Genomic DNA, 20,874 nt, shown 5'->3' with positions numbered 1-20,874 from the left:
CACCATCTGGGTTTGGGCCTTGTTACACACACACACACACACACACACACACACTACACACACGTGTGCTGCAGCCGCCCCTGGATCCATCCAACCAACACAGGATTATTCATACTTGATTGAGCCACTGCATTTTGCACATTTTGGCCCATGTATGACTGTGGAACAAGTGGTAACTGATGGGTTTTTGCCAGAAAGGTCAAAGTTCATGTTGATGTGACTCTAAGTGGAATTTATGATAGTTAAAGGATACTTAAGTGTGGCCAATTTAGTAAATCCCTTCACGTATCATATAACACACAACTAAATATTAATGCGTTTTTCTCCCTGCAGTGTTTCCTTTGCCAGAATTAGCTGAAGTGATTACTCACGACCACAGCTAATACGTCCTTGAAAATAGGATACTTAGTTGACGAAGTTCTTTGTCTATTAACCATTTGCTAAATTGCAGTTTCAAACAGCGACTTTTCAATAGTTTAGCAACCATAACACAGCTGTGAGCTTTGGATTTATCCGTATGCCTGAAGTGTATGAGGTAGCAGTAAAAGCGATTACTCAATATACAATGAGATTGATGAGGGCAGAGGGGCTTCCAAAACAAATGCATTAAACATTGTTTGCATGGCTGGCTAACAAGGTTATCACCAGAGTAGTAACCTATCCCACTGTTACTTAGGCCAAGCATCATTTACAAGCCGCATCTAGAGGACAATTAAGCATAAATCTATTAATCGCTGTCTCGTTTGTAATGTGTGAGTTAGAATACACTGAGAATAAGTGAAATAATAGTCTACTGTTTTATTTTTCCTCATAATACTTATAAAACTAGTAACTAACTAACTAGTACCACACTACAAGAACAACTGTATTTATGTCCACATCTTCTATATGGATCATCTGCTAGTGAGGATGCTGATTTTGTGTCTGGCACGTGCAGCTGTAGTTGCTGTCTTTTGTCCATCAGACTTACTCATACAGCGAATGAGCATGAAACATTAAAAAGTCAGTTAGAGATAGTGTTTTAAACTAACAAATTACAATAGTTGAAAAGTCTGCTTTTGTCTACCTCGGCCCGTACTGTTTCAAATGATACTAAGAGTTTAAATGGTAAATCTGCCACTCTTTCATTGTAAACTGAATAGTGTCCCTTTCAGGTAGGCGTAGCAACAGTAATAAAGGAGGTTGTGGCTTAGTGTGAAGGGTCAATTCTGGGTAAGCGATCTTGCATTAACAGCTTACTTTTAATATGGGCTCTGTCCCATCAGTTCTGTTACAACTGACTAATCATGGCCAGTTGTGCTTCCTCTCATCTCAAAGGACCTTTGCCATTAGACTTCTTTCTTCAAGCATAACTTCTCCTGGGTGGCAACCTCTCTATGGGATATAATTATTCACAGCAGGCCGGAGCTGGATTCAGGCCTGTGAGATGTCACCTGTTGCTCACACAGCCAAACATCTATACCAAGCCTGTTGCTCCCCCTTACGCTTCCTGTTCCTACGTCTTTGATCAATAATTCTGTGGCCACCCATCAGCCCTCAATGCACCAGAGAGAGGCCCATTGTCATCTAATTACAGACCTACTACTCTCTGTGACTGAGCCAGTGCCTGGGTGAGTGTGATTAAAAGTCAGCTGGGGCATGCTGTTGGTTCTTGCGGCTCTTTCAGCTGGAACCAACAGCTTGGAAACACAGCGCAGCCAAACAAAGCTTTCTTCAGCAGTTGGGGCTGAAACTTTAAACACTATTAGTGGTGACGTTTCTCTCAGATGGGGGTTCACAGGAGCTCAAAGTAACGTGATTGAGCATCTAATTTGTGATGAAATTGAGAGCACCTGTGACATCTGAAGAGGCCAAAGCTGAATCATGAGTTCCTCTTCGGAGCGAGAGCAGCGGAACATCAGGACAATGGCTGAGAGCATCATGACGGGGACAGCGACTATCTGAGGCAGTGAGGAGCCAGGACCATTGTTTGACTCAAGGAGGTTAAGGATAGCAAACACAATAGGATCTTGAGTGCTTCGATGTGCATGTGTGCGTGTGTATATGATCGCCCGTCCATCTGTGTGTACAGTAAGCACTGCCACCGCCTCCTTTCCTGTGATAGAAAAGATCAGTTAAGTTTTATTTGATTTGCAAGCCTACACAGCAAAATCAGTTCAAGATGGCGACCAAGACTTTAGCCTGCACGTATAGTCCACAATAAAGCTTTGTGGTGGATGGAGGAGGACCTTTGCTGGGGGGGGGGGGGGGACGACTCGCAGGAAACACCTTCTGCTTTATTATCTTTCCTGCTGTTATCACTGGCAGCGCCTGCTTGCTCTCGCCTCCTCTCTAATCTCTATGGCCGGCGTGGTCTGCACGCCATCCCGGCATAACTCCTCTTTCTCAGGGCCCTACTCCCTCACACATCCTCCGTCTTCCAAGGCCAAATCTCCTCACATAACCTTGCAATTCATTGAAAAGCTTAGATCAGATAGCAGAAATGAAGGACTTGGTACACTGAGTGCAATCACAGTTGACCCTGTTCAGTTGCTAGTTAATAAAAACATTGTACTTTATCTACGTGTTAGTACTCCTTATAATTGCATTTAAATGGAAAAAAACAAAAAAGGCATCTCTGACTCATTCGTGTGTTCATGCGTTCCTCAGTGATTAAGAATGAGTGCTTTCTTCTCATCTGCAGCAATCATGTTCTTACATCTATCAATGATCTAAGGCTCGGAGCAGATGTAAGTCTGGGGTTGAGTTTAGGTGACAACAGCACACACACACACACACACACACACACACACACACACACACACACACGCAATCATGGCCATAGCAAGATTTATGATATGGCATAATGAGTTCATATTAATGCATGGACAAAACCTCAGCTGAAGCTCAAACTCCAGATGTTCTCTTATGTGGCTTCATTGACTCCAGTTACATTGAAGATATTTTGTCCTGTGAGGAGTCGGTTTATTTTCATCATGGTGAAGTTCAAAAGTCAGTGATGTCGTGCATTAGAATTACATTTTTACATGGCTAAACTAGTCAGGAATTACTGTATCAAAGGGTAATCAAACATTGTAATTACACATTCACTGATTAGATAATTAGTCATCATTAACCTATCATTGTTAATTATTGTTTATCTCTTGAAATAAATCTTATAATCCATCTTAGTATGATGTAACCTGTTGTAATTTTGACACTGCTTTATATGGTATGCCTTTAGTTTCCAGTGTACAGACTTAAAGTAAGTCAATATAAAAAACAACAAAGTTTTAGTGAATAAAAGTGGGGCTGAACTGAATGTAGCTAAATCCCTATAATTATTGTTTTTCAGTCTTATCCCTCTCTGAACCACCATCTCAACTAACACCTTTTGCGCTAGACAAAGAAACCTGTGTTGCATTTAGTGTGCACATATTGTGAATTGTGCTGATATTTAGGATTAGGTGTTTAAAGAGTTGTGAACTGTCCTGCAGCTGAACCCATGTGCACCTTTATGTATTTATGAGAGTGAGTTTGCAGAATAGAATTAGTCAACAGTCAATCTTTTTGAGTCATAATCTAGATAAACCAACAATATTTTGCAACCAGATCCAGGTCACTGAAGCATGTAGCCAGCAGTCTGTAACAGCAGGGCTAACAAGTCCCACCGCTGTGCCCTGATCCTCCTCAATCATACCCCGGCCTGGAGATGAAGGAGCTTTGTCCACGCAGCCCTGAAGACACAACACCCTCTGTGCTGATACATGAGCTGCTGTTTCATCCCCACAGCTCATTGTAAATAACAGAAAAACCAAGCTCGAGCTCTTTCCATGTGAAACAAGTCCCGCTTTGTGTTCCTTAGTGTGTATATTTACCCTGCTCAAGTACTGTACGCCTGTCTTACTTACAGTACTGGACCTCTCCACGGCCGGTTCTTTTAGAGGGGCCCCGTCTACACTGCTACACATCAAAATTGCTGGTTCAGTTTATGGTTCCTCCCCTGTAACGCTCAGGTTTCTCCTCATCTGGTCCACATAACACTAGCGCTGTGAGGGGGTATTCTCATCTCCAGCTTGAGAATCTCTACTGTCTGATTTAGGAGGGACCAAGAAGTGGCTGCAAGACTCCACAACTATTACAACGCTTCTGTTTCATCAGTCCATCGGTAAATCCACAAAAAAAGAGAGCTCAGAGTGACATAAAGGTAGATTGTTGTTCATTTATTATTGCTGTGATGAGGTGTCAGTGAGACATTGAACCCTCTGCAGGAGCGCTGACCTGCCTGACCTTTGACTCATTTGGAAAAGAGGGTTGGTGGAGAAAGGAGAGCATTTCACTAAACAGAGCATCACCCCATCATCATCATCAAAAATAGAAATCATTATTTAATAAAAGATGAGTTACAGATTAATGGCGAAATAGTTAACTAAAAGTAATGGATAAAGAGTTGCAACAGCTAAATGTAATGGAAAAACAGTTAGTTCTCAAGAAGTAATTAATTAATTATTTTATTATTAATTAATTAACAGTTTTTATTATGAAGTGAACATAATTTGTAATTTGATGGGTGGTGTGGATGAAGGTGTAGTGAGCTCATCTGACACTGATCTAAATGCTTCAGCAAGGAGGGTAAATGATGCTGCTACTGAAGTAGATTATGCACACCCCCTTATGCTCTGTTTCCCTGCAGCTTGTCAGCAGCCCTGCAGTGTCCTGGCACAGCTGAATACTTTATCTGCTTCACTGTCTGTACCAGTCTCCAGGGGAAGGCCCGGGAGACACTTTTCTGCTCAAAGTTTTGATAAATCATCTGAATGGTGTGTTGAAAGTCAGAATTTATCTATTGCGCGTTTGTATTTTAAGTAAAAGTCAGTGATGTTACACTGTGCATGGGTCAGTGAGTATGCACAAATCAAACATGGCCATATTTCAGGTTTGATACCTCATCCTAAAATGTGTTTCTTCATGATACAGTAAGGCACTTCGGATGAGAACTTAAACCATCAAACAGGAGTGTGTTTGCGTAAATCTTTAAGTGTCGATGGAGACCCATCAGTCCAGCTTGACAGCGTTGACAGTTTGAGTCATCAAAGAGACTTTACTGCTACTGCATCTCACAAAAACCCCAAACAATGGCAGGAAAAGGGGCTGCAAGTCTTCAGGAGATGAGCCACACACAAACATCTTCAAGCAGGATTCATTAGACTGGCGCTAAGGTTGGGGGGGTCCATTCATTTCCTGTTTTTACCTCCCAGCTAAACGGTGATGAGGGCCTGCGTGTGCCAACACCCTGATGACTCAAAACTTGAGAGCTGCTACAAACACAATCATTCAATACTCTATTATGCCCAGAATGGAAGTGGTGCAGACCAAGCATCCCTGGGTCCACACATGTGTATTGGCAACAACATCATCTCATCATTAGTGGTGACCAGAAATGATGCCAGTGCCTGTGTGTCTCCAGCTATGAACACAATGGTTTATTAAGAGCCTCCTAACACAGAGGACATCCTCCCCATATGGTTGAGGGAGCCTGGCTCCAGTACTAATCTGCTCCCACTGTTTATAAAATAAACACACCCCCGATGCTAACCTACAGGCTGCCCAGTTTCCCCCCCTCCTGCGGCCTCTACATTGCATCTGGCTGACCTTTGACCTGGACTGTTTCAACTATGCTTCCTGTCCAGTGCAATGTGAATATGGCTTAATGGCAAAATTTGCACTGTAGGTGTTTTTCATGCAGCGGAAGAGGGAATTACCAACACATCCCCATGGAAGGTGCCATGTGCCACACACATGAGGCCATAGAGGGTTAAAGCCAATAACTCAGTGGTTAATGAAGACACACCTAAAGCTCAACACCTAGACGCCATGCTATAAAGGAGAAAATGTGCATACATTTAGATAAGGCTCCATTTAGTGGTGTAGAGTTACTTTTAATTACAAAACCTGTGCCACTTAGAGGCAGCAGCATTACCTTTTCAAAACAAGGCTGTTTTCACACAGACATCCCCACCAGACACCCCCGCCCCTTCTCTCTGGGAGCCCCGAGCCTGCTTGGCCCACTGGTGGTGGAATGAGACGAGATAAGCCCATGGTCGGCCTCCGTCAACACATGAGGCTTGCCAAAGTGAGTAGAGTTACAGACAGGCCCTCCTCTGGGGCTCAGTGGGAGTGGGAGCGGGCTGGGACGGGGCTGCTCAGACATGGGAGGCTGCTAATCTGCCCCCAGCCAGCCTGCTGATGCCCACCATCTGTGTCTGTAACTCATCACCCAACGGCCAGGAGCCTCCGCAGGCACACACGCGAGTAAACAAACACCCAGAGAGAGAGAGAGAGAGCCATTTAACAGCTAATTCTCTACCTGGCTCTGTTAATTACTTATTATCAGTGCTGGCTGAAAAGCAGAGGACAGGAGCCAGAGGAGGGAGGTAATCAGGAGCAAGCTATGAATATGGCCCCAGTAACTTCAGGTTGAAACTTCAGGTTTCACAGTCCTCATTACAGAGGGGATTTGTGTCAGACAAATGAGGAACAAAAGCTCAATCAGAATATAAAGATGTGAAAAACTATCATGACAGCTTTAATTGCCACAAGCAGAGAGGGAAGACTGACTGAAGTCAACAGACGTCAGCAGTGTCAGGAAAAATGTGGCTGCTCCTTATGCTTCATTTACTTGACAAGATTTCACAGCCGTAATTGCGCAAGCCTCTGGCTCTACTGGGCCAGGGGATGTTGAGGGGTTAAGAGGTCAGAAGGATGGGTGCAGAGAGGGGGGAACAACTGATGGAGATTAAATGAAATGCCTAAAACTCCTCAAGGAGTATGACAGCCACGCAGGTGTGCAGCGCTTACCCCCCACGTAAACCCCCCCACCCCCCCACCCACACACACACACACACACACACACCCGTCATTTTAAGCTAAAATGTCCTGTAGGCGTAGCAGCCTGCAGGTGATTAGCAGACACTATTACTATGCCTCACTTACCTTTTCACCCGCATGTTTGAATCTCACTTGACAGACACAGCCTTGTTGCTTCATGTGATTTGAACCCCTTAAAACCAGTAAGTGGCTGTAGTTTTCAATGTTTTTTTCACATCTGCTAAGCTGCTAAGGGAGCGTATGAAAGTCATTTTGTGTGTGTGTGTGTGTGTGTGTGTGTGTGTGTGTTGGACCTGGGGGTGGTCACAGAAGGGGTAGGGGTAGGTTTAATTTCTTTTTGCTTTAGGGAGAGTGGTTTCAAATTTTTGGGAGCGCATGGAAGGGTTTAAATTTTTCCATGCGCCAAATTTGTATTTAATTTCAAACAGTCACCTTCACTTTATTTCGCGTCATAACAGAATTATGCCAAAGTTAGATATATCATATAATGTTAACCTACAATATAATGCATATTCAACACAACCCAAACTGGGTGTAGGGAAAGTGCTGAAGCCCCTCAGCCTGTGAGCCATTAGCTTATTCAGTCAGAGTGGTCATAATTGTTCATTTAGCAGCTCTTGGTTCAAATATAGAGATCCACAAACAATGTATTTCTGTCCCACCTCAATAATTTTCATACCCTCCCTAATGCAGTCCGGCCTGTCCACTGGGAGTAGCTGGAATGAGAACTGTGATGACATTTAAAGTACTTCGCTAAATGCACCCGTGAGAATTTTTGAGTGTTATTCTATGTTAAATTTACCTGCTGAGTATTTACCATACATGTAGCCATCTGTGGAAGCAAAATGACACAATGGAAACAACCTAGGTGCCAAAACTACATTTTCCAAGATAGACAGACCCTTGTATAACACATGATGGAATAGTTGAGGCTGCAGGCACTGCTCCAGATTTAAAACATTAGCAGGCATTTATAACATTATTTTACAGTAGTCTCTGTTTGCGGTGGACAGAAATAGCTCAGAGGAGCCAGAGGACGGAGAATATTTACAAAGCTATGTCTGGAAAGAGACGATATCCAAGACGAAACCTGCAGGGCTGGAGAGCAGACTGCAGACTATTAGTATTCATGACATACTGTATATACTATACTGTAAAAATAAAAGGCAGGTACGCTGTATGTCATTCGGTTTAAAGGTCTGGATGTGGAAAAGAACACAGTCATCCAAAATGCTAAGAGAGGGAAAAGTGAGGGCTTTTCCTTTGGCAGATGAACTTAAGAGGTCCACACAGAAAAAAAAACAACAACACAGGGATGATTCAATTATCCACCCCGGCCCCCCTCACAGGGATCCCCCCTCTTAATGCCTCTTGCACTAATGTTTTCCCTCAGTGCAATAAATAACTTTTTATTCCCACTGCCATGGAGAGTTCACCTGCACAGACGATCACAATGTCTGCCCTCATATTTGTTACAGCGGCCTTTTAATTTGACCTGAGCCAACCTGTCATGCTCCATCAAACGTGGGAATCGGATACCTCAGGAACACAGGCGCCTTTGCTTTGCGTTATGCCACCCCACCCGCCCCCCTCACCCCCCTTCCCATGCCTTAACACATTGAGCCTGGGAGCAGAAAGAAAGTCACCCGCATCACATGAATCAAGCACTGTGACAGGGGTCCGTTGGGTCTGGGATCACACGGAGGATCACAAGTCTCTCTTTTTACTGCTCTCTCTCCCATCTCTATTAGCTGGGGATGAGAGAGGCGGGATGGCTCTCTAAAGGCATATATTTCCGTTGATGAAGAGATAAATCAGATCATTTCTGGAGTAAGGAAGGGAGCACAGAGAGAGCCTTCTTGGTCGTCCCCCTTTGAGATGTAAATGGCACGGTGGCACTGAAAGAGGGCCAGGTGTCTGATGCAAAGAGGGAAAGCGTGACGGTGCATGCATTCCTCAGGGACCTAGACCATTAACTGTTGCTGTGCCTCATGTGGGCAAACATCAACAGACCCCATAATGGTCCATAATGGCCTTGGTGGAATGACATAAGGGGTTGGTATGATTAATAGATATTGACAGGTATTCCCTTTCCAAGGAAGATGAATCATATCTACACACACCTTGCCTACCTACAGTTATATAATGACAATGTAAAATGTATTAAATAGTTATTTTAAAGACAATGACCATTCTCAAATTACCTGCAAGCACCCTTCTCTTTTAATCACTACGCCTAGCCCCCAATGACCAGAGGTCAACAGCTGCAGCTCACGCCTTGCTGGACGATTAGAAATGAGTTAGCAGGCTCACTGAGGTCATCAAGGTAGCAATTTACAATGAGCTCTTTAAAGCCTAGGGCCAACTTCAAATATCCCACACCTCAAGGTGGAGAAAAGAGGCATTTGGCAAGTCAAACAGTGAATTAAGAAAAGAATAGTAACCTGTCATTAGTCTAAACGAGGAGAGGGAGCAGGGATGATCTCTTCAGGGGGGGAAGTTGTTCAAGCCGAGGTGAAAACCCAACAGGAGAAAGGTTAAATACTTCTGTCATGAATGGATACACACACCTCCTTCGCATAAACAATGGGTCAGAGAGGTGATAAGCGGAAAAGCTTAAATATTTAACTCTGGGATCTGTCCAGAAATTTTTTTATGTCTGGCAACCATTCTTGGGTCATTTTGATTCCATTTATCCTGCTACAGAGTAAAATGATCTGCCTGTATTTTCTGTTTCCATAATGAGATTATGATGCAAAGCTTATGAAGTAGCTATTGTCTGTTATACGAGTTTTGTTTTTTGTTGTCTTCAGGTCTCTGTGTCTTGGTTTGGTTCATGTATTTAGTGATGATAGTTTATGTTTTTTTTTTTGTTTTGGAAAAGTACAATAAAATCATTTGAATAATAATAATGAATGGATACACTCCTACAGCTGCTTCACAAATCTTCTTTTCATTTCCAGATGCTCAGAGAGACAGACAGACACCAGACCATGGACTTGATAAGATTTTGTACTGTGGCGTCTGATCTGAGATGATAGATTTGACATAGTGCAGAATTACTATCAGTGATAGTGAACTTTAACTAATCTTCACTGTATTTAGGAAGCTTTCAAATCTCTGTAACCCCACTCAACAACTGCTTTACCAAAGTAAAAAGTTCCCAAACTTTTGTTTTAAAGGAATAGTTTGAAAAATATGCTTATTCGCTTTTTTTGCAGAGGGATACAGTTTTGAGGAGGTTGATACGACTGTCATACCTCTACGTTTAAATATGTAGCTGAAGCCAGCTGCCGGGTAGCTTAGCTTACCATAAATACTGGAAACATGGGGAAACACCTCTCACTACACCTAAAGCTCACTGTAAGGCAGAGAAATATTCCAACACATTACCAAGTGTTTTTGTGTAGATAATGAGATATAATGTGCTAATCAGTCTACAGTGCTAAGCTCAGTCTAACCGGCTGCTAGCTACATATTTAGCATATAAGTACAAGAGTGGTATTAATCTTCTCAGATAAATAAGCTCATCTCACAAAACATCAAACTATTGCTTGAAGCAGTGACACTCCCTTTATAGGTATTTGTTTTCATGGCATTCCTCATGTGCGCGCACACACACACACACACACACACATACACACACACACACACAAATTTGCAGATTAATACTAAACTTAAAATAAACTAACAAATATCAATGCTTGCTGGTTAAATAGTTTTCTATATTTTCGTTTAAAAGTGGAGCAGTTATGTCATTTTTTCACATGCTTTACACAGTGCAGCATTATTAAAAATGTACTATAAAAAATGGAAATGAGCACATCTTGGGACACCCTTGGCCTTTCCTTATGACACCCACATTGGAAAGCACCACTTCATTTCAAGGTGATGACTCTGGTGCCCCATCTGCTGGATATTGTAACACATTGCATACAAACATGCAGACAGATCAACCTGTCAAAATACATTAGCTCAGGTTATATGACAGACTGACAGTAAAAATGCAACAGCAATGATGCAAGTTTGGTTTAAACAAAATTTTATTTGTAAAATTTAAATTCATGATGATGCATACTGCCCATTGGTTGTCAAACATCTCTTTTATAAACCTGTTGTAAATGGTAAAATACCAATCCGTCATTTTAAGCATCAAAGGTCACCTCCCAAATTCCAGATGAGCAAGTTTTTTTTTTTCTTCTCTAGTGTTACAAATGCTGATCTAAAATATATCGTCAGAGACTGCAAATGATTTAAAGATGTCCCCTCTGCAGTTTCTGTAACTGCTCAATAAAATATGGCATTAAACATTGAAAAATAGATTTCATTACAAAACAAATTGTTATTTTACATGTCGTATCTACACAAACAGCATTAAATTAAAATATAACGTCAGCGGAATGTGAGGTGTGTAATACAAGCAACTAAAGAACTATTGCATACAGGCGAGTGACTGCTTGACAATGTGTTATCATCTGAAACCCCATTTTGTTTTTATAATAACTGACCTACACATGCATTTGTTTAAGCAAAGACTTTTCTTGATAATGATACACACAAACACTTCCCACACGTGTGCATATGCTTGTCAAAACTCCCTTTGTCATTTACCATTGTGATGAAAGTGAGAAAACAAACTTGGACCATGCAATAAAGATTGTCCAACATGTTTTGAAAAAAAAATTTTTTTAAAAAGGCCTCAAACCCCCACTTGTCTCCACCTTTCCCAAAGAAACAAGGCAAGTTCTCTTGAGAGAAATGCTACAAACATCCCAATAAATCTTGAAATCTCATGATCCCTCAACTGTACTAATGGAATAAGCTTGGTCACAGGTACTGGTCGAAGATCGTCTCAAAACAACAGTCTTGATTTGCTTTGGAAATGCTAGCAAAATATATATATTAAAGAAATTACCCAACATACTACACAGCAAGATCTGCTTGGCCCCCAACTGGATACTTGAGCTATGCCAAGTGGAAGGTCAGCACCATTAGGTAATTTGCAATCACTCACTGTCCCAAATTGTGACAGGAAACACATAGACAAATACTGTACATCGATTACACAGATTTGCATTTGGCAAGAGACAGCTTTCAGACTGATTAGCTTTTAAAAAGGCAGGAATGTGTCATATGGTGAGGAATGTCCAGTGTTCTCCTCTCTGCTGCCCAAGTAACATGAATTAATGCTGCTCTTAAGTGGCTGGAAGTGCCTGGCACAGTGAGTATTATATTTCATACAGAGTTTAACCACATCAGTTAAACAGACTCTGAAAAAATGTGACCATTTGTGCACTAGCAGCACATGCACAAACAACAAATTTCATGTTCGAACTGTTCTTTAAATAAATAGTGCTTGTAGAAAAAGACTTGCATGAACATAATGTGGCGTGACTCAATTTCACTGATTCAGAAGATTATTTTCAGTTCAAATGTAAGAACGTGAAACATGAAATGCAAGTTTTCCTACTGGAATGCAAAAATGCAAACTCCTCAGAAAAATACCTCCCAAATTGAGCGAATCCTCCCTGCTGTGATCAGCTTAACTAACAAGTAATGTAACAGGAATTATGGCTGGAGCCTCTGCGAGGCTGCCCTCTAGTGCACAACACTCCTAATGAAAGATAATGGCTTAAGAGGCTGAAAAGCATGGAGTTAGTATCAGCAGTTTATAGTCACTGCTGCACAGTATTACAGGTGAACTCAATAGTGTTGAATTAGAGTGGAAATGTATAGAAAAACTGCAGAAGCTGTGGCATCTCATTGTTCCTTGAGTTTCATTTAAACCACAATTGTCTGAAGAAATGTCTTTGCTCCCAAAAACTCAGTAACGTGTCTCCCTGGTAACAGATACTAAGACTAACGGTCTAAATGAGAGCATCAAGCATTAAGAGGAGGTAACATCAGCTACATGTGGAGAAATGGCACAAGCATCAAAGTAGTTTTACACTCAGCAATGTTGCTTTAGTGTATACCAATAATATCATAGGCAAAATGGTGTCTAAAATGAATACAAAACAGTCCAACAGTAGAATAATAGCGATGCTGGCCAGTCAGAGACCTTGGCAAAGCCAGTTGGTTGTTGGCTGAGGGTGCTGGTGCTTCGTGTACACACACACACACACAGACACACACACACAGACAGACAGACAGACAGACAGACAGACAGACAGACAGACAGACAGACAGACAGACAGACAGACACACAGACAGACAGACAGACAGACACACAGACACACAGACACACACACAAACACTGCTGTGGAGCTACAGGTATGTATCCTGCTCTGTGCTGCTAAGGCTTTGTGTGGATCGCTGAAGAGGAGATTCTTTGGCAGGGGGAAGGTCTGTAGGAGGCGCTTGCTGCTGGTGAGGTGAGTCTGTGTCAGTTTGTGGCACGGCCTCTGGTGTCTCGTCCCTGACAGGAGGTGGAGCAGGTGGATCTGAAGGTGGAGGAGGAGGAGGAGGGTCGTTTAGAAGAGGGTAAGGGTTAGGGATCTCCATAGTGGGCTGGGATTTCTTAATGCTCTTCTTCTTCTTGCTTTTCCTCTCCTCTTTGCCCTTTTTCAGCTGCGCGGTGGGCTGAGGCACCTCTAGTAAAATGGTGGGGTTCTGCTGCAGGTCCTGGCGTCTGGGCGGCTCAGCCAACATGATGAGCCGTGCGCCGTGCATCCTCGGAGGCGGCTTGAAATTCAGCTCTCCGCGGTTCTTCTTCCAGCGTTTCAGCTGGGTGTGATGCTCTCTTTCCACATCTCGTGCAGTCACTTGCACCTCCAGGATCTGCAACAGGAAGAGACACGTCATCAGGCTACAGCTGGAGTCATACAGATCATAATCAGGGAAATGTGAAGCAACAAGACCAGCCCTTGCTGGAAAATATGTTCCTTCCATGTTTGTCCATTGTGTTAAAAATGTGAACTTTGTCAGTAAATGCCAAAGGGCCTTGGGGCTGCTGTGGATGCACCGTCACTCACGGTCAAGACAGCCCTGTGTATAAGAGGGGGTATTGTTAACATGCACAGACATTCACACAAGACTCACACACAGAAAGCAGACACTGGCCAGCCAGCGCTCTGGTTGACTTAATTCACTGTCTCAGACTCTGTGCTGTTCCCTTGGCTACATTTGTGAACATTTATTGTTCTCTATCAATTCCATCTCCTCAATGAGTGACACAACCCTCCACTACATCATTACAAGATCATGCCAGCTTAATATGACCTTTTGTACATTGCAGTCATACACGTGCAATGCTAAAACACTTCACTACAACCTACTGAACTTTGTAGTTATTTGCATGTACTACCGTTTCCATGCAAATAAACTCCATATACCACTCTGTCTGTGCATAGTTCTGGCTGGACAGGCTATGAACGAATATTTAACCAAAGTCTAAGCAAGGCCAAATATCTTTGTAAAGCCAATAAAAACCCCCAAAAAACCCCAAACTACATGATGTAGTTTTATTACATGACAATTATATCAGATTTAGGCAGTTCATGTGAGTGAAAAGCCACCAACATCTGAAAGAAAAACATACTAAATATACAATATATGACCTTTAACAGGCGATGAGTCAGTTAATGAAAAGCCTGCACCCGAAGAATGTAATTTGAATGAATCTTGTTCAATTAACTTAACTCCTCATGTATATTTGTTGAAGGATTGTTTCCCTAGCGGCTCCTCTGCTCTTACCTCCCGGACGAGGTAGCCCTCCTGCATGTATCGAGGCTCTATGGCCCTGAGAAGCTCCATGGTCTCATACTGGCCCTGACAGGCCTTCAGCTTCTCCCGGGTCCCCAGCATGCACTTAAGTAGCACCAAACCCACACGGAAGATTATCTTTACTCCTGAAAGAGGGAGAAGAGTTTCAGTAGTTAAGAGGTTCTAATGTACTGCTTGTCTACAACACCTGACACCACTGAAAGTACAGCTCTGTAAGCCACTGTTTACCGTCACAGAGGAACATGTCCCAGACACGCAGCACTGAGGCCCAAGGCAGCGTTCTGGAGAAGGCACACATAAACCATTCAGTCATGTAGAGGATGGGGTCAATCTTGTGTTTCTCCAGATGGCGGAAGGCTAGCGGGGAGACACGTCGCAACAGAGCGAACAGGATCTCTCCATCTAACTGTATAGCTTCCTGAAAGAGACACAGGTAGGAAAGCATTAACAGAGGAGACAAAAGCTATTGTACTTGTGGATTGTCTGGGCAGAAACCTGATATGCATGTGGATGTTCATCTATTAAAAAAACAAAACAAGTCCAAATGCAGCATGTTGCTCCAAGTGTAAACTGTTTCCCACTATGCATGACTAATCAGATGATGTTGTAACATCTTCTTTTGTAGCTCCGTGTTATTCTTTCACTAGGAAACATCTTATCCCTAAATATATTTTCCACAAAGAATTATATAATATGAAAACAACAATGTTGAACAATAACCGTCAGCCAAAATTAATTACACAAGATAGTTTACTTGTGTTGCTGGGCAAATATGTAACCCAATGTTAAACTATGGTCTAACGACGCCTCACTGGTTTCATCAGTAACTTATAACCACAGAATCCCTGTGTCTGCAAAAACAAAACTGCACTGTAATCACAGAGAAAGCCCTGTTAGTTAATGCGGATTATAGTTCTTTTAACAGAAGTGTCAGGTGAAGTCATATTCTCTCTGCATTTGCAAAACCTGGTTATCTCATCAAGCGTGCTTGCACGTGAATTCAGTCTCACCAGGCCAGGACTGTAGTAGCCAGGAAGATACTTCTCACAAATTTGGACCAGCCCCCAGAATGCATCCTGCAGAAACAAACGTACATGATGTCAGGACACTGACTGTTCATTGACAAGACATTTCTGTCTTCACATGGAAGTCACATAATACCAGAACTTCTGACTTATGATGATAAAACCGGCTGAGCATTAAGTCAAAAAATCTGCATAAACCCTTGTTAGGTCACCATGGCTGCTGTTGATCTATTATTCACTCTCTGCAGCAGCTCCAGATGACATCATCTGTGAGTCTCTCTGCTGTTCAGCTTAAAAATAGACTTGTCCAAGGTCACAAATTAAAACTGAGCAGTATAAGATAACGCACACGATTTCTAGTTTAAAGATCGAAGTAATAACAAGCCTTCAGAACTGGTGCAGACAACCAATAACTCCACAGTAAGCACTGTATGGTGACAGCACATTTACACCAAGGGAGACAGTTTAAATGTTTGTGGTGGAGGGAAAGTAAACAGTACCTCAGCAGGCATGTGCATGAGCAACACAGCAGCAATGGGAGCCTGAGCCTGGCAGTATCCCTCCTCTGGTCTGAAGAGAGTGTAGGCCTTAAGAACACGAAACAGGTCCTGCTGCCTGTGAAGAATCAAGATACAGACGCACAGAGCAGTTAGACAAATGAAATGCCAAACAAGTCACGGTGATCAATGCCAGTCTGTAAAGTCACATCACGTCTCACAGCTTACCCGTGTCCTCCCCGTGACACAAACATCTCATGGAAAGGGAACTGTCGATGGAGGTCTTTCTCAATCACATCAAGCCATTTGGGGTCCCCTGGCTGACTATCCAGCTCCTTTCAAAACACATGGACGAGACGTGAGATCTCTTTAGTGCACAGTAAAAGCAGTGTGGCGTTTCAAATCAAAACAATTTAGAAAGTGGACATCCTACGAGATTCAGTTATAACAGGAATAAATATAGTGTTAAAAGAATTGTAATTTATTACCCTGAAAAGGTTGACCGAGGTTGAAAGTTATAAAAATAATGTATTATAGGCCATTAAACAGCAGGTCGTTTCCCATTGTAAACTGATCTAAAAGTAAAATGCCTCCAGCCCTGTGCACAAAACATCAAGGTTCTCAACAGAAGAAGTAACCCTGGTGGCACACCCACAGTTTCAGTAACAAATTCAAAAGAAATTTAAAAATGAAATGACCCCAAAAATAAAGCATAATGGGAGCTGTGAGGAGGAAGTGAAAGAAGAAGCTGTCTCACCTGAAACTTTCCTTGGTTCTGCTCTTTCTTCACCTTCCCCCCTGACAGATAGAGCCATGCACGGCCTCGGAGGGCAGGAGGGATTCCTTTCTGGCACCTCAGCCTCACCTGTGCCACAGAGAAACCAGGGTTCACCAAATACAGGAAGACACAAACGGAACAAGTGTGACCAAGGCTTACTGCAAGCCAAGAAAGGCATTATGCCAGCTGGTATGTACAGTATACCTGACACTTGGTCTCGGTTCCTCTTCCTTCCACCTCCTCAAAACACTAACGACTCACTGTCATGTCACTGTCATCTATGGGCCTTGCTCACAGAAGACATTTTGACATTTGACAGTAAATAAAAATTACTACAAAGTTCTTGCACTCCTGAGAGAATCTAATAAGTATCTATAAGTATAATAAGTCAGTATTCCTGGGATATCAACATTATTATCTTATTAAAGCCTCAATTGTACACATCCATTACAAATCTGTCATGTGATGTATACTTTGGTACTCTATTTTGTTTCAGTCCAACTTCGCTAAAAGCTATTAGCCAAAAACTATTGATAGCAGCAAACAACACACCTTATGTTACAGAACATCTTTTTTTTAACAATGTGTAGCTCAATAAGAAGGGCTTCACAAATAAGGTATGAATTCATATATACTGTAGTAAATAGGAGTTAATCATGTTCAGCCAAAGATACCTAAACACTACATCATTTATGTAAACACTATACACAGAGATGCTAATTCAGGAAAACCACTTTTTGCATGGCACTGACTCTGAATGGAACAGGAATACAGCAGCCTTAATGCACCCAGTGCTACACGACTAAATATCAACTTGTAAAACCTTAAGCGCAAGTCATGTGATGTGTCAAAGTAGGGATGCAACTCAGACCTTTCGTGCATAGTGACGAGACACTGTTTATACAGTGGGCTGATTAAACTGAAATAAAAATTGTTTATCACATAGAAGTTAGCTCCGCTTGCCGAACCATTTCTGGTCATTTTTGTTTGCTTTGTCTGATATGAAGCTGGCACACTTCCCCAAGGAGAGAACCATTTCTGCTGTGAAGCTTGTGTAAAAAAAAACAAAAGGGTCACAACGAGGGGTAGGATACCCTGACCTTCCCTGCATGACCTTTGAACCTACCTGCACAACATGCAAGTGAAAGCTGGCTTCTTCTCAATTCACTGCTTTTCATTCTGAAGAGCTGACTTGCACTTGACTACAGCTATAGTTTATACTCACAGCACCTTTATTATAGTTGTCTCACAGGAAGTCAGTAGAGCCCCACCCTGAATCTGAGGCTGTGAATTTGTCACACAGTGCATGGGATGTGTCGTGTCCCACCCTGCTGCTGACTCATGGAAATGAGGTGAAGTTACAGCTCTGTGTTGAATTGCAGAGAGCGTTTCGCACAGACCAGCTAGACAAGTGAAGCTGCAAACAATGTGTCCACAAAAGTCTCATCCTTGTGCAATCAAATACTTGAGCAATGCTATTTACTTTGTCTGATCATGTGTTTGAAAGACCGCTATGTGTGGACAATGGTGTTAAAGCTCAGACATAAACCTTAGAAAACTGTTAGAAAAATATAACTTATTTAAATCTGGCCAATCAAAACAAGCGACTTGACGTTTTGTGTTACTTGAGTGAACACTTCGGGCTGACCTTATCGAATCTCTTGATCATCCACTTGTCCCAGTGGTTGAGCATGTCCAACCACTTCACCTCCCTTTGCCTGAGCACTTCTGGAGGCACATCCTGAGCTCTGGAGACACAACGGAGAAATGACAGGAAAGATACATTTCATATTTTGCACTTTAAAATCAACATCAAAACAATTGAGACTGGACAACATCTAAATCTATTCTTAATTTTGGAGGGAAAGCATGTGTCAGGTGAAAAAAGGTGTGTATATTTTTCAACTAGGTCAGATAGAAATTAACCTCAAATTTGATAAACATTAAAAAGTAGTTGTTAGCAGCAGGCTCTTTACATGATGGGACAGTGTAACAAAAACATGAAAACAGCAGAGAGGTTGTTCATCTTTCTGCATGTGCAATCAGATCTGTGTGTGGGCATCACTCATATGAAGCCAGTAAACTGTGCAATGCCTCAAAAATAACAACTGCTAGACGTCTTTTGAAGAGACTATAAGACTAAAGATACAAACTCAGATGTGGCCAATTTAATGGTAAAGCCTGTTTAACCCCAAAGTGCTGCAGTCAAGGATTGTCTGCCTTATGATGTTATTTAACTGCAAAACATTTACAGGCAAGAAAACTTAAAGACTTCACATTATATTCTCCTGCAGAAAAAGAAAATGCAGTCAAGTCTAACCTACATTATGAGTGAGATCTGATGCTTTACTAAGCTATGCAATTATCTCATCAGCGCAAGCCTGTAATTGTAGGGTTCAATTGTCTTCAAAGAGGGTTTTTTTTTTTACTTTGGACAGCCCTCTTTCTTATAAAAGAAAAAAAAGAAGATGTTGTGGGCTGCTTATGTTTTGGATCAGGGCAACAATATGTTACACTCCAGCTTCAGCTTCCAAAGACCTTAAAACACTGATGAGTTACTTTCACTGCCAAATACTGTAAGTTAAATCCTGGATTCGTGACTACCTATAAAACTGTGAGCCAAAAGAGGCCCTCTAGTAACGGGGCACCGGAGCTATGGCTCCAAGCCTGCCAAAACTTCAGAAAACAGGAAGCTCCCAAACAGCCAGTGCTTGGCAAAACTTTCTCTCACTCCTACCACTATTTTAGCGCTGTAATGTAGGCTTTGGGCCCCTAGTAAAGAAAGAAAGAAAGAAAAAAGAAAGAAAGGCCTTCATTGAAAAAACACTGCAACTCGCCTCAATGGCTATGAATAAATCCATTCATATGATTCAAATGAAAACCTGGCAAGAAGAACATTTTTTCGGCTTTCTCCACAAATAGTGTGTGTGGTAAATAATATCTGTATATGAAATGGTTTGCGTGACAGAATGAAGAAGAAAGCTACTTGTTATTGATCCAGCTCGATCGTCTTGCCTTTATATTTGCCATGTTGAGGGTTAGGGTTAGGAGGCAAACAGTGGGCATGCAAACACACTGTGCCACGCAGCTGGTTGGGAGCTCTGCTGTCCAGACAACAACACTAGCACAACTTGTGATATGTCATCACAGCTAGATTAACTGCAACACTACAACCTTGTTCTCAACTTTGGCTCAAGTGGAATAAAATGTAACTGGCCACATTTTAGTTTGCCGAGAGTACAATGATGAAGTCAATGAAAATTAATGACTGTGAGAGTTGAAACAAACTTACGACTGTTCCGAGTACTGCTGTGCCCCACCAATAAATCCATATTTATCGGTTTGTCTGTCGCTGGTGAAACCGTTAATCTCTGAGTCGGATCCCAAAGAGCTTTCATCGTCTATGTGGGTGCTGCTAATAGTCCGGATACTCCTTGTGTCCACTGATTGACGGCCGTTTTCTATTTTGGCCATGTTAGCAAATGAGCTAGCTGGCTAGCCAGGATAGCTAACGTCAGCGAGCTTGTTGACAGCCCAAAGTCAAAACTGCTCCTCTGCATATGTTGTCGAATCAAACAGCATCGACGCCATGATTTCTCGACGTGATTTCAACTTTCCAACAACAGTTTTCTCAGTAAATGTTATCTAACCTTGGGCTACAACTGTCAGGCCACATCAAATAGGTTAATGCGTTAGCAAGCTGTGTTAACTTGAAGGCTTAATCAGATTTAACATTAGCTAGCCAATGGTTGGGTTGGTAACGTAAAGTTAGCCTTAACTCCAAAAGTATTTCTACAATGATCCTACCTTCAACTAACTAACGCTATGCTGCAATCTTGGTTTTCATAGTTAGCCTTTAACTAACTCCGTTAGCTCGTTAGCCGGCTGGTTTCACGCCCTCGGGTTAACGGTAGCTTGGCTCGCCGTTCTGTCATCCCGAGTGTACTTTGCTGTACTGGGCTAGTGAGCGACCCAGTCTGTC

General features: G+C 42.3%; 1 protein-coding gene across 1 annotated transcript; it reads right to left on the bottom strand.

Annotated features, from left to right (window-relative positions):
* Positions 1-10,892: 10,892 nt before the first annotated feature.
* On the bottom strand, positions 10,893-20,869 carry LOC130169865 (TBC1 domain family member 10A-like). Its single transcript, XM_056376900.1, has 9 exons — positions 20,185-20,869; positions 18,541-18,640; positions 16,872-16,979; positions 16,343-16,449; positions 16,118-16,232; positions 15,603-15,668; positions 14,821-15,010; positions 14,563-14,717; positions 10,893-13,647 (listed from the first exon to the last, which is right to left on the bottom strand). The coding sequence occupies exons 1-9, from the start codon at positions 20,364-20,366 to the stop codon at positions 13,135-13,137; spliced, it is 1,536 nt and encodes a 511-aa protein (XP_056232875.1). The 5' UTR covers positions 20,367-20,869; the 3' UTR covers positions 10,893-13,134.
* Positions 20,870-20,874: the final 5 nt, after the last annotated feature.

This window comes from Seriola aureovittata, chromosome 5 (assembly GCF_021018895.1).
Source record: "Seriola aureovittata isolate HTS-2021-v1 ecotype China chromosome 5, ASM2101889v1, whole genome shotgun sequence".
Classification (NCBI taxonomy): domain Eukaryota; kingdom Metazoa; phylum Chordata; class Actinopteri; order Carangiformes; family Carangidae; genus Seriola; species Seriola aureovittata.
This window is presented reverse-complemented; position numbering and strand designations above follow the sequence as displayed.

What these genes read in the sequence shown, in the direction of transcription:
- LOC130169865 (XM_056376900.1), bottom strand. Translation starts at nt 20,366, where the DNA reads ATGGCCAAAATAGAAAACGGCCGTCAATCAGTGGACACAAGGAGTATC. An exon ending in AGAACCAAGGAAAGTTTCAG is followed by an intron (nt 16,450 to 16,871) that starts GTGAGACAGCTT and finishes GTGTTTTGAAAG; the next exon opens with GAGCTGGATAGTCAGCCAGG. An exon ending in GCTACTACAGTCCTGGCCTG is followed by an intron (nt 15,011 to 15,602) that starts GTGAGACTGAAT and finishes TGTCTCTTTCAG; the next exon opens with GAAGCTATACAGTTAGATGG.